This window comes from Chanos chanos, chromosome 5 (genome assembly GCF_902362185.1).
Source record: "Chanos chanos chromosome 5, fChaCha1.1, whole genome shotgun sequence".
Classification (NCBI taxonomy): Eukaryota; Metazoa; Chordata; class Actinopteri; order Gonorynchiformes; family Chanidae; genus Chanos; species Chanos chanos.
In genome coordinates this window covers 10,252,387-10,265,839 of record NC_044499.1, presented here as the reverse complement: position 1 = coordinate 10,265,839, position 13,453 = coordinate 10,252,387, and the positions used below count along the sequence as shown (strand labels likewise).

The following is a 13,453-nucleotide window of genomic DNA, read 5'->3' as shown; positions in this document are numbered from 1 at the left end:
GACTCGGTAGTCACCTCAACAAATCAACCTGGATTTTAGTAGATAACATATAACCAACTTAAAGTAAAGACAAAATCACATCCACATAAACGAGCACACCGTTTGCCAGGAAAGGATAAATGATGTTTTCACATATTAATTCAACTTTGTGGTTTTAAAACTCTGTAAACCTGTCATTGCAGTGATTTTCATAACTGATCATTTCTCATAAAAATCATGTAACAGAGTCGGGCTGCACACAAAATTATGATCAAGTATCTCCTGTTTCATGAAGCTTTGTCCCTTCCTAACGGTACTCGGTGAGAGCTATTGGTTACTTCTGCCGTGCAACAAATTTCACCACTAAGGAAAAAAGCCACGCCTTGTAACTTACCGAGACCGCTGCGGTTTCACCCCGTATTAGAACTTTTAGAAGTAAATTTGAAGTTGATTGTGCGTAGAGCCGCGTATTTCCAAAGAGAACCATATTCACTTCATTTTGCACAATCCAGTGATGGGACATTACAAGAAGAAATCACATACCAACACAGCTACAATATGCCTGGAATGTGTGCATTGATTTCCCCCCATCTGGAGCTGGCGAAACGATCAGTCGGACAGGAAGCGCAAAATCAACCATGTGGGCCAAAGGGGGCCGGGGGAGGGAATATAAATGGACTGGCTGTGGTAACTGATAACACAGGAACTGGTGAACGCTTAACAACTTGTGGGGGGAAACCTGATGCCGAATGGACAACAGGGACAGTATCTGGATTTGAATTCAACTTAGTGTGAATGTCAGATTATTCTAGTAATAAACGTGCTTTAACTTCATTCTGAAAGATCAAATCTTGGACGACTACGGAAACACAGCCTATTGTATGCAGGCTCCAACTCCCCCTGATAACTGTGCATGATTTGGATATGACAAAATTCTTGTCGTTCATGATGAGTTGCGTATAACTTCGCACTTCTTTAAATTTAAATATGCATAACAGAGGCGTTGTGTTACCCATATGAGCATTATGTCTAACGAACTGGGGAAAATCTGCGTTCTTAATATAAGGAGTCATAGTGTACGCCTTTGAACGTAATGCTTATCACACACCAACAAATTCACATTGTCTTCAAATGGCAGATCACAGCTAATTATCCCAGACTCGGTGAATCAGAAACACTGGTCATTATTTTGCTCTAAATTAAAGATGCTATAAGATAAAGATGCTACATTCCACTATCTTAAGACCTTAATCTTATCCGTCCTTCATCACTTAAGATGGCACAATGTCACAGGGTTAACAGCGCACTAGCAAGAGTTCACGTTTCGATCATACACGAACTGTCAAGAAGAGGGGGGAAAAAAAGACTTATTCCTCTTATCGTTTACCTCTCTTGACAAGGAAGAGTTTCATCTGTATGGGCGGTGATTTTGGTTTCAAATTAGTTCGGTTACTGTTTTACTGTTCTCTTTAACAAGCACCACATTTATAAAAAAAAAAAAAAAAAAAAAGGGACACCAAACAGTACAAGAGGAAAAAAGTGCATTTATTATGGAGAATTTGATCAGAAACTGATCCAAACAAGACATGAGCAGCTGATCGTAGTCCTGCCTACATGACTGGCTGAGACATACAGATGAACACAGCTAGGTGGATCTCCTCCATGTTGAAGTCTGCCTCTCCCAACAACAATGTCAGCACAAAAATCCGACACATCTCAAATTCAAAACAGCTTTACCTGCTTCATTAAATGTTTCAAGTTAAAAATTAAAAAAAACAAAAACAAAAACTGGCAACACAGTTTTGTAATAACACACCTCAAAGAAGGCAATAAAAATTTTTCCAATAAACACACAAGTAACACAGCTCCTATAAAAGAAAAGTCATCCAGTTGACTTCAGTCTTTATATGAGGACATGCTTGGGGGTGGAGCTGTTACCCCCCCGGGTCCTGTGTCTCACTCCCTGGGGTCACTCCAAAATGAGACGTGGAGGGAGTTAGTTTTACCGTATGCTGTGATGTCACAGCCACCAGGCCTGCTTCGTTGTCAGGCGGTTGCCAGGGGGCGTGCCCTGCATTGTCCCCTCTTTGAGGGGAGTGAAGTTAGTCTGAGTCTGAATCACTAGTGTCTTCTGATGATGAGCTACTTGTGCCATCTGATTGGTCATCTTCGTCATCTTCATCATCGTCGTCGTCATCGTCATTCTGTAAAGTTTACGACCAGATGACAGTTAGGACAAAGGGGCTGACATAGCTTCATCATCGCACTGATATAAAAGTAACTCATCGTCATTCTGTAGAGTTTACGACCAGATGACAGTTAGGACAAAGGCTGACATAGCTTCATCATCGCACTGATATAAAAGTAACTCGTATGAACGAGTTTAAATCACCTCGTCATCTTCATCGTCGTCATCATCGTCGCTGTCCGTGCTACCGGAAGACTCGTCCTCTTCATCTTCAGAGTCTGACGAATCTGTCTTGTCGTCATCTTCATCAGAGTCTGATGTATCCTGCTGGAGAGCACATGTTAACTCCTCTCTCTAACAAGAAGTTATTCAAATCACTCCTCCTCCTCTGTCTCCAACATCAAACATGCACAGACATAAGTAGAAATTATTGTCATGATTATATCTTCTTTCACCTCTGCCCTTACATGACTGTAAACTTTTTTCACAATCTCTACTGAATGTGCAGCCTGAGGTATACTCGTTATACATAGATGGTAATGTTATCATGTCACAGGTCACTATACTGAATTTAAGCTTTATCGTTCTCCTGGGCACATGAAACATATTCCTGACGGCGGCACATTGCGTTGTCCTTGTTTGTGTTACTGTAATGAAATGTGTTCTTGACCGTGACATTTTTGTGTTGTCCTTGTTTGTGTTACTGTAAGGAAATATGTTCTTGACCATGACATTTGGTGTTGTCCTTGTTTGTGTTACTGTAGTGGGTGAGTCACCCAGAGAGAGCGGGCGTTACCTTAGCCCGATACGCCATGGAACGCTTGCCCCCCCCGGCCCCAACCGCTCCGGCTCTGGCACCTACCGCCTTCCACTTAGTGACACGCGCTTTGGCCCCTGGACCTCGAGCTTTTGTCGTACTCTTTCGTTTCTGTGATGGGGGAAAAGGTAGTGGGGAGGGGAGGAGAGAGGGCAGCACAAAAAAAAAAAAAAAGAGAAAACACAGTTCAAGCTCAAAGCAATGATTAGTAGCCCCGCAGCCCCTCAGAGCAGAATACATTCAAGCCTTGTTAGTTTTTTTTTTCTTTTTTCGTTTTTTTTGGGGGTCATACAAATCTCACAAGATTGAAAGAGAACAGAGGCATTAAGGTAGAGCACTGACAGACTGAGAAGATCAGACTCCATCATTTAAGATGAAGCAATTCTATGTAAACTGATGACAGCCTCGCTAACACTTGAGTATCCCATGCAGTGGATGATGTATGTCGGTAAGGCAAATTTACTTGCATTTAGAAGCATGATTCAGGCATAGGACACATTGTGAGTTACTACATATGATTATATATGATTGTTAGACTGTTTAGGATTAGAGCAGCGCATGTTAGAGTTAATGCATCGAATGAGTTGTGAAAGCAGTGTGGTACTGACCGTAGTTGAGAACTCTTTGTAGACTGCTCGTTCCTGAGGAGAAAGAGACTAGGAGAGAGAATGTAGGAAAGAAACACGATTAACGTCGTTAGGCTCTACTTCAAAACGAATTTAGTCGAGATAATAACTGAACTTGCCAGTTGATACAGAAAACAAACATAACGCAAAGAGAGATGAGCCCAGAGTTGAGTGTGCAAATATGTTATTTGATCAAGCATGGCAATGTTTAGCCAATCAAGATTATTTTTCCTCCCGAATCCGGCACCTGTGGCAGACGCGCTGCTTGTTTTAGTGTTAGGAAACGACATGCGTCATGCTTCTTACCTTTACCCAGGCATCCAGCTCAGCCTTGTACTCCAGCTGCTGTTCCTCCACTTGCTTTTTGTATTTGTCCTTCTGGTTTTGACTGAGCTTGTGCCAACGCTTGCCAATCTCCACCATGCGTTCCTTTAGGCTAAAGTGATTCAGTTCACCGTTTGTTAGCAGCTCCTGAGAAAACATCTGATACCCGCTCCTAGGGCATCAAAGGAGAAAAAAAAAAAAGGGGAGAGATTGAAGGTAATAATAAGACTTAGAGAGTAAATAGATTCTGACTCTGCTTCATCACTAAACATTTAGAAATACAAGAATCATTACATTACACAAACAGTTACTGGGGACAAAGAGCTGCTGATAGATGATAATAATAATAATGATAATAAATTATAAAAAAAAGAAGTAGCACTCACACGGGAGGTTTCTTCGGCTCTCCATCAAATTTGGGCTTCCTTTGTCCCTGCCCTGATGGTATCGTCCTCATCTCGACCAGCTCTCTCTGCAGGACAAAGTGTGTCAATACAGCATGAATAACAATACTCTAAACACAGTCATCAGCAGAAGCTAATAATAATAATAATAATAATAATAAATAATAATAATAATAACAACAACAATAATGCACAGGCATTCACAGGTCAAATGCACCGAATACAAAAGACACAAACATCGACGCAGGATCCACGCTGAAAAGACATTCACATACAAAGACACAACAGACCTCCAAAAACATAAAACATGTTAGACAGTATCGTCCACTTCATCGAAATAAATACGGATTTCCGTCCCCACGGCCTGGAAATGGGCAGAGACGCATCGACATCTATACAATGGCTGTGGAATTTGTTAGCAAAAGAAAAATCATGGCAGTTTATGGAGTCAAACAATGAACAAAAGTAACACATGACTACATGAAGAACACAGAGCTGACAGAAGTCGAATCCACGGCAGGCAGGCCTCTCCTCCTCTAGTCTACTCCCAGGGGAAAGAGGAAGGTTAGGGGTGACCAACATTTTGACATTTCTTCAGCACAGGTGAGAAGACAGTGGTCAAAACGTCTGGTCACTGACCACGGTCCGGTACTGAACCTCGTATCGCTTCTGGTCCTCGGCCGCCTTCTTGATCCAAGGAATCTTCTCTTTCTTTTCCATGGCCTTCCACGCGGACTCCATGGCATTCTGTGCCTTCTTCCGGTCATTCTGCAGAGTCCAATGATAATTACAGGTTTGACTCATGAACGAAAATTACATTTCAGTTGTGGTTTTTGTTCCTCTGTCCATGATAGCTGAGTATCATTAGGTGGTTAAGGCTTGGCCAGTTCCAGTCTTGCCTTCACAAACTGCCATGTTTTACATCTATAAGGACAGTATAGTTAGCACTATAGTTGGCAACTTAACAACAGTAGCCAGGGGAATACATCTAAGCTGTTTTAAGATAAAAACATGGTGAATTTTTTTTTTTTTTAATGTTGAACTTTTACTCTAAAGAGGAAGAATTTGTATATGTGTAATGTTTTGGAACAGGTCTCAGCGCTAATTGGTCTCAGAGAATTATTTTGACTTTTGGTCAAAGGTATGAAGAGACTCCTAACCGTTCACATGCTGAACTGAGTAGGCTTGGTGAGGGATAGCCCAACTACTTCAATTAGTCAGAAAACAAATGCAGCCTCCAGATCTGGACTCACAGGCACATTCTCCCAACCTGTACTCCATTAGGCAAGGAACAAAAACTAGACTGTCCCGGTCTGAGGGAGTAAAACGGTTTCTCTCCCTCTTACCCTGTACTTGGCCAGGTAGTCTCCAATCACGCTTTGTTGCCACATCTCCTCGGCAGTCTTGGGTGTTTCTGGGAGCCGCGTTTTCTTTTTCCCGTCTTTCTTCTCCTTCGACAGACCGTGCACCCACTGATCCAGCTCCGGGTCTCGACCTCGGTCCTGCGGCAAGGTCAAAATATTTATTGGGACGAGCTTTCGATTCACTGTTCATCATGTGTGTAGACGGTGCGCGTATATATACTGTATGTGTGGGTTACAGCAAACACAACTGTGATCTGTAAAAATAAATAAATAAATAATTAAAAATAAAAATGCTGACCGATGGACCCCTTTTATGGCTTGGCAGCGCGCCCACCTTTGCAGAGGGAGATTTAGCGCCGAGGGGGCTGCCCGTACTCCCCACGGCCAGTTTGGTACCCCCGAGCTTCTCTTCCGTCAACACGCGTTCCCGCTCTTCCTCTGGGAGACTCTGGAGAATGAGACAGAGAGAGTATTAGACACATACAAACACACTGAATACCAGGGCAAACACCCGTGAATCTCAACACAAAGCTGACTTAGGAAACGGTTAGAGTTAGCAAGAGATTGTCAGAGCTGTCTGACACAAGTGCATTCATACCTCTAAAAATCTCTGGAGGTCAATCTCATACTGCTTCTTTTTCTGGTAGGGAGGAAAAAAAAAGAACAAAATAAGTAATCTAAAATAATCTAAACCACTTCATTTAGATGAAATTAACAAGCATGATCGTGGTTCTTCCTCTAAACACTCTAAAAAAAAAAAATATTAATGTCAGCATAGTCAGAATATATATAAAGAAAAAAAATGACAAGGAACAGAAACAATCAAACTTTCAAAAACAAGAGCACACTTTCATTACAGTAGTCATAGCTTTCCCTCACAGGACCAGCTAACCTGTTCACATCGTTTCTGGAACATGTCCTTCTCTTTCTGGGTCATCATCTTCCACTGCTTACTGCACAGAACCATTCTCTCTGTGCTTGGCACATCCTTCATGTTTACCATCAGTTCAGCGCAATAGAGAGAGTACCCATTCCTGCGGAATACACACACACACACACACACACACATTGATCCAACTAAATCAAATAAAATTAATTAAAGAACCACAAACAGGGTGTAACCACAGGGTCATCTTTCAAATGAAAAGCACTTTAACATTCCTGCTGGATAGCTTCTAAAGAATATTCCGGGAAAATATTACTAGTGAACAAAAAAAAAAACAAGTCACAGTACCAGAAAACATTGTAAAGGAATTATAAAACATTTTTGAAAAAAATCTTCTATACATTGATCAAAAAGGATGTATTTGAGTATCAGAACCTCAGACCGTGTGTTACTCTAAGGGTACTTACGGTGGTGGTTTTGTGGGCCGGCCATCAAACTTGTCCTTAAGTTGCCGCTCGGCTTTGGTCAGGACAGATTTGACATGTTCATCTGAGTTAGCGTCTGGGTGAGCCTCATGATACACCCTCATGCTTTCCTGTAGGAAGAAAACCATGACTTGTTTGTACTAGAGGTATAAACCAGAGGTATAATATCGTGTTTGGTCATGGGATGACGGACAAAACAGACCATAACGGTGGTTTCAGTACCTCGTAGTCTTTCTGGAGTTCCAGGGCTTTGCTGATCCATTTTAACCGTTTCTTGTCTGACAGTTGGGACCACTGCCTACGTAAGGCCTCCTTCAACTCCTTCTGACTCACCTAGTGAAATGAGGAGAAAACCCTCATAAACAGTACGCACCACATCACATCAGTAACGACTACAGGCTTATACGGCTCATTTCTCCTGATGAAAACATTTGAAACTTCTACTAAAAGAAAAAGAGATCATTTTATATCTCCATAATACTACTTCTCAATAAATTTGGGGTTTTTTTTTTTTATACATCAACAGGTGCCAACTTCTTTAGTTGAGTAGATATATATTTTGTATTTAAGATATTACTATGCTCATACTGTTCTATTGCTCCCAGGTTTGTTGATACACACCTCTGGATGAAGCTTCATGTATGTCTTCTTTTCATGGTTGTACCACAACTGCTGGGGCGTCTTAGGTTTCTCTGGAAGGTCTGATTTTTTCCTTTCCTCTATTAAATCTGGATGGTCCTCTCTATGATAGGAATAAGATCGTTACACTCAGTAAAAAAAAAAAAAAAATCAGCTGTTTAATTTAATCGGAGGGTGAAGAGTTACTGACTTGAACCGTGCCATGTTCTTCTCAAAGGACTCCTTCTCTCTCTGGAACTCCTGTATATACTTCAGCTGAGCACGAAAGCAAAGGGACAAAGCGTCAGTTTTAAAACCTCACAAATAATCTTCAGAGCATCCTCTCTTTCAACAGTCGTATGATTGATTCTAACGGACATTTGTCCCACAAAGGTCCACAAAGCCCAAAAAAAGATGCAACACATCAATCCAGACCGATCAACTTTTCCAGTGCCCTCTCACCTTTTTCTTCTCGGGAAGCTCTTTATACTTTTTGGACAGGATCTTTGTGAGATCTAGGTTACTCATCTCTGGATGGATCTTGGCGTACTTGGCTCGTTTTTCCATGAAGAAGCGAAAGTAAGGTGTGAGAGGCTTCTTCGGGAAGTCTGGGTGTGTCTACGGAGGAGACACGTCGATAAGTTCAATGAAAAGCTCTTAGTCTTCACGTCACAGGATTTTTAGCCTCGCTTGTGACAATTTATGAACACAAATTACAATCGCACAGTATTGTTCCTGGTTAAACAAATGTGCACAGAATTATTTAGTCTTCGTGATCACATCATTTATAGTTAAGAAACTACTTAGAAAGCCTACCTTAAGTTTTTTGCCTTTGTAGGGGTTCTTGACATATTCTATTGCATCCACAATTAGTTCAGTCATTGTTCTGTACTTTCGTACCTGAAAGCAGAAGGAAGTGAAGACGTGTTTATGGGTGACGACAACAAGGAACACATGCACTAATAATGTTAAAGGCCTAAACTTGATCTTGTGTAAAAAAAAAGAGAAATTTTCTTTATGCTGAAAAGAATCTTAACATTAGGAAACAATAAAGAACAATTAAGCTCACGGCATCACATGTACAAACACATACACACACACACACACACACACACACACACAAAGCAAGATGTTTCTTGTGTGTTCAGTAGGTCACATATTCACTTCATAAGAGAGGTGACTAATATGTACTTTGATTACTTGATTACTGCTGTGCCACAATTCTCCACGGTGTCTTTCTTTTTATGGAACTTTTTCCATTTTCTGTGGGTGTTATGCCTTCTACAGTAGCTTCAACTGTGCTATTAAGTAATTAGCTACATTATTGTAGAGCATGGGCTAATTAGTACTGTATTTGTATTCACAAAATGTGTTATTAACTAATCCTTAAATAAAGAGGTGACAAATTGGTTCACTACACATTACATGCACTTACCTCAAAGAATACAAAGCTCTACAAGGAACAACTGTACCCATTTTCTGACCCATTTTGAAACAACTATATCTAAAGAGTATACATCAAGTATATCAAATATCTAAGAAGAATTGCACATACTACAGTAACCTGATCTAAAGAGCTATTGGCAACATAAGTTTATTCACTATTTTGATCAGACTGTAACCAGAAAACAAGCACGGTCTCCCTGACAACTGTTGTCATGCACACCCTGAAGCGATGCAACGCATTAGAAGTGCTGAGTATGGAAAATGCCAGAGGCCTGCTGCACAAACTCATCTTACCATTCTGAATAACCACACCCATTCACCACATCTCTCTCTCTCTCTCTCTCTCTCTCTCTCACTCTCTCTCTCTTCACACCTCACTGTTGCCTCACCTCCGTAGAAACCTTCTGCCACTTCTGTTTGCACATATCCCCTGTGTAGCTTCCAAAGCCCACCTTGTCCCAGTCAAAATGAGACTCTGTGGTCTTGTATTTCATAGTGTCTCCATCAGGCAGAAAACTCCGGATCCTCTCCAACAGCGTAAGGCAGTCCTCCTTACTCCACGCCTCCCCATCTAAGAGTCAGACAAAACAAAACAAACATACTGACAGTAAAACGTATGGCATGTACTGAATTAAATGTACTGGATAAAAGTCTTAAAAATACAAGAGCGTACCTGACTCGGTTTTGATCCTGCCAGCCTGGGTGGCAGACACACTTGCACTGCCATTCATGATGACAGAATTCAGTCCACTCTTGGTGGGCACGCCGCCTGCCTAGAAAACATGATAGAAATGACTTTCTAACTGTTAAAATCCCACTGATTACTGGTTTACTTACCCGGTCTACTTTCGATACTGATACAGAGTGACACCAACAGTATCAAGTGGTACAAAGGAATCATTAAGACCAGAGCGAATATTATCGCAGTAAGCGCTTATGCTGGAAATAAATAAACAAATAAATAAATAAATACATACATACATAAATCAATAAAAAGAAAATCAAACTGAGTGGAAAGACACTTAGCTGAACACTATGTCAGCACTTAGTAATAACTGGGATTATGAATCTGTAAATGAATTCTTTTTTTGCACATCTGTTAGCCAGGGGGACTCAGTGACCACACAGAGAAAACTCCGCCTCTTCATCCCTCACGATAGGACGAAGCAGCCTACCATCGTGGTGTGGTCACCCAGATGGAGCAACCGAGCACTGGACGACATCACTAACGGTCATAATTGCTGCGGTATTTGTCTCTTGAAAACTATGGCCAATTCCTGGATTTAATGGGTAGTCTTAGAAGTCATCGCCTTTGGAATTCAGCTCTTAATTGTTGTGTGCACGAGCTGCTCGCCTGTCTTAACAACGCCACATCGGCTACCGGATTCCTACCGTAGTGTTGGTAAGACAGAGTAGGCTTTTAATTCCATGTATTTAGATCGGTGCTATCGTACTCTTTTTCAGAAGACTGTCGGATATTTGTTACAAGCGAGTTTGGTCAGAAAACGGAAAAGAAATACGCATACGAAACCTCAAACACACATTTGTGCGATGCACATCTGTAGTGTTAAAGCCTCGGTCTCAACTCCTGTCATTTGTGAGTACGAGTGATGTTGAAAGGGGCTTTGAGCCACTGCTTCCCCGGTGGTACCACCCACTCATCAGCCGACATTCGATTTGGAGCACAAACCATGAAAATTACACTGAAATTAAACGCATATTGTTACAAGTTTCGGGACATTTAGCAAATGACCAAGAGTTCTTGACCACGGAACACGATGTCATTATTGTCATCGTGAAGTGAAGTTCTACTCGGTGCTTTCCGGTCGTGAATCGAGTTTTGGAATAATCTTTAGTTAAATAGACAACAAACAAGGGTTCGCATGGAAGGCAAGTGATGAGTATCGCAATGATGGAGAGACGTTACGGAATATAGTGCACTGTAACCTGAGCAGGACACGGGGCTTTCTCGTGACAGCGCCAAGCAGGGCTGCTCTGAATATCCTTGGAGCTTGCATAGTTGGACTGCCCGCATGCAGCCATCTCAAACCAGGCATGCTCTCTGACTAACATACCAGCGCTAAATGAAACTGTTTGCTCCAGTTTTATGCTTTGCCCTATATTATCGTACTGAAATAACAGCTTGTTTAGACTGTGCTTTAATTTTTGCCGGTCCACTTTTTGGCCCGTCCTACCAAAAAGGAATACAGGGTCCGTGTGCAACACGGCGGCTAAGCTGAAGTGCCAGGACTGCGTGCCCGTGTCCCTTTGCCTTCCCCAAGCGGTGGCGCCGCTGTGCACCCGTAAGAGGCGCCTGTTTCCCGGTTACAGTGTCATTCCCGCCCGCGCCAAGGTCAATTTGTTTAAAACATTATAACGACTTCAGCAGTATCTAAAGGTTGCACGGTGGGGGAAAAAATAGAATTTATGAAGTATGCGCAAATTCGGTGTTCGTACTTGAAATTCTGCTGTAAAGTAAGATTTAAAAAAAATTAAGAAAAACTTATTTGGAAGTATTTTTAACAACTTCGGATTATTTTATATTTTCATACATTACTTAAATATGTGGGAATATGCGTCACTCTCACAAATTAAGCGAATAAAATAGTTTCTGCACGTACACCGACTGTTGTCTGCGTGCAACCCCAGTAATGGCGTCCTTATTCCGGCAGGAGTCAGCACGCAGCTTCCGCTGGCACGAGAGCTTTGAGCTAGCTAAAAGCTCATCTGAAAATACGAAGGAAACACTTTCTTTCCCTTATAATTTTTGAATAGCAGACACTAGAAAATGGTGGCACTACACAGAAAATAGCTTGAGACGTTTATATGTTCTCGAGATGTGCATTTTTAAAACATTTGCTTCCAATTTGCAATAAAAAGATTTGCCATGAAAACTAAAGTATCTACCAGCTAAATGCAAGTATTGTGGTAATTTCAGAAGAGAATGAAACACACAATCAAAGAAAACTTGCTTTGAAACATCAAAACTGAAAATAGAGTTCAGAGCGAGAACTGCTGCCTTCCCTCGCCCCAAAGCCTTCACTGCGGAGCCGCCATGAATGTTACAAAGACTCGGGGACAAACAATTTGAAAAACGCTTAAAACGTTGTCAAAAAAGGACGGATTTACTCACCTTTTTCGACAGTTCGACAGCGGCGTTGTTTCCAAACAGCAACTTTTTCGTGTTAATTGCTTTAAGAGTCTTAAAGTGCCGTTTTTAACGCCGTAAACCCCGGGGAGTCAGGTCGAAACGAATCCGACAAAAGGAGCGTCTGGTTCGGTATGAAACTCCGCCCAGCGCCGCAGGGGGAGGAACTCCGAGCAAAACATGCTAGAAGATAGGAGACAAAGGCGGAGGCTAATATTTACAAACAAAATATTTGTTGTTATCGATTTAGCATTTAAATAAGTACGTTAATCGTTTAAATGTGATTTAGTCAAACTACATTATTTCATTCTGCAACGTGCACTATTTGAATTGGTTTCTCATATATGACGCTTTAGAGGTTAAAGAGTGAGGTGCAAACAGATCAAAACATTACAATGCAATGCAAACTGCCAGAATTTGTACATTGTATATAGGCCTAAATATTATGTCGATAGCGTCGCCCGGTCGAGCCCAGGTTGGAATTCCTAGCCAAACCCTGCAGCCAACTCGAGGTGCTAAACCGATTAGTTAGACGGCGAGGTCTCTCCTCAAATAGCAATGATATACTTTGCCTCTTTTATGTCCATCTAAGACCAAGAAATAAGCGACAGATTTTGCAATTCAGCGCCGTGAATACTATGTGATAAATATAATTAAATTCAAGTGTTAAATACTCCACATGAGTAAAACATTGTGCTGATACGCAGGAGTTGTAGGTTTTACATTTTAAGTTGTCATTGGAGAAAACTGGACTGTTTATGGCTTACATAGACAACCGGTAGCGTTGTCTTTTGGTGATTAAAAAATAACGGTTTCACGAAGAGTCGCACCAAAAGTATTACTCCTACTACAATATTATCCCTACTGTACCTCCTTTAAGTCTTTTCACGTTCCTGTTTGTGAAATCGACCAATGGGACAGAAATAGGAGGAGGGGACAGTGAGGAGGATCATCCACTCAGTAGTTTGCGTTCACCTTTGCTCTTCGTGCAAATATTTAGCACTTCAGTCGAAGGAGAGCTTAATCAGTTTTAGATGAAAAGTCATATCCAGTGTGTTTTTCCTATACCTGTCTGAGCTGGCTACATCAAGTTAACAAATTACTGAGAAGCAGAGCAGGAAAAGAAGGCCTTTAGTATGGGAAGCTAGTTAGTATGTTTGCTTCCTTC

General features: G+C 41.4%; 1 protein-coding gene across 6 annotated transcripts; it reads right to left on the bottom strand.

Annotated features, from left to right (window-relative positions):
- Window positions 1-1,558: 1,558 nt before the first annotated feature.
- Window positions 1,559-12,397, bottom strand: ubtfl (upstream binding transcription factor, like). Of its 6 annotated transcripts, none has more exons than XM_030775326.1 (20): window positions 12,271-12,397; window positions 9,811-9,910; window positions 9,527-9,708; window positions 8,508-8,591; window positions 8,154-8,309; window positions 7,903-7,967; window positions 7,695-7,815; window positions 7,296-7,406; window positions 7,056-7,183; window positions 6,595-6,736; window positions 6,301-6,342; window positions 6,001-6,150; window positions 5,685-5,840; window positions 4,978-5,106; window positions 4,321-4,406; window positions 3,917-4,106; window positions 3,593-3,640; window positions 2,964-3,095; window positions 2,372-2,494; window positions 1,559-2,183 (listed from the first exon to the last, which is right to left on the bottom strand). In XM_030775326.1, exons 2-20 carry the CDS (start codon window positions 9,866-9,868, stop codon window positions 2,082-2,084), a joined length of 2,205 nt encoding a protein of 734 aa, XP_030631186.1. In that variant the 5' UTR covers window positions 9,869-9,910; window positions 12,271-12,397; the 3' UTR covers window positions 1,559-2,081. The 6 variants fall into 6 exon arrangements, with proteins under 6 accessions (XP_030631186.1, XP_030631187.1, XP_030631188.1 ...); XM_030775327.1 differs by having other exon boundaries at window positions 2,372-2,491; XM_030775328.1 differs by having other exon boundaries at window positions 4,996-5,106.
- Between the last annotated feature and the right edge of the window lie 1,056 nt (window positions 12,398-13,453).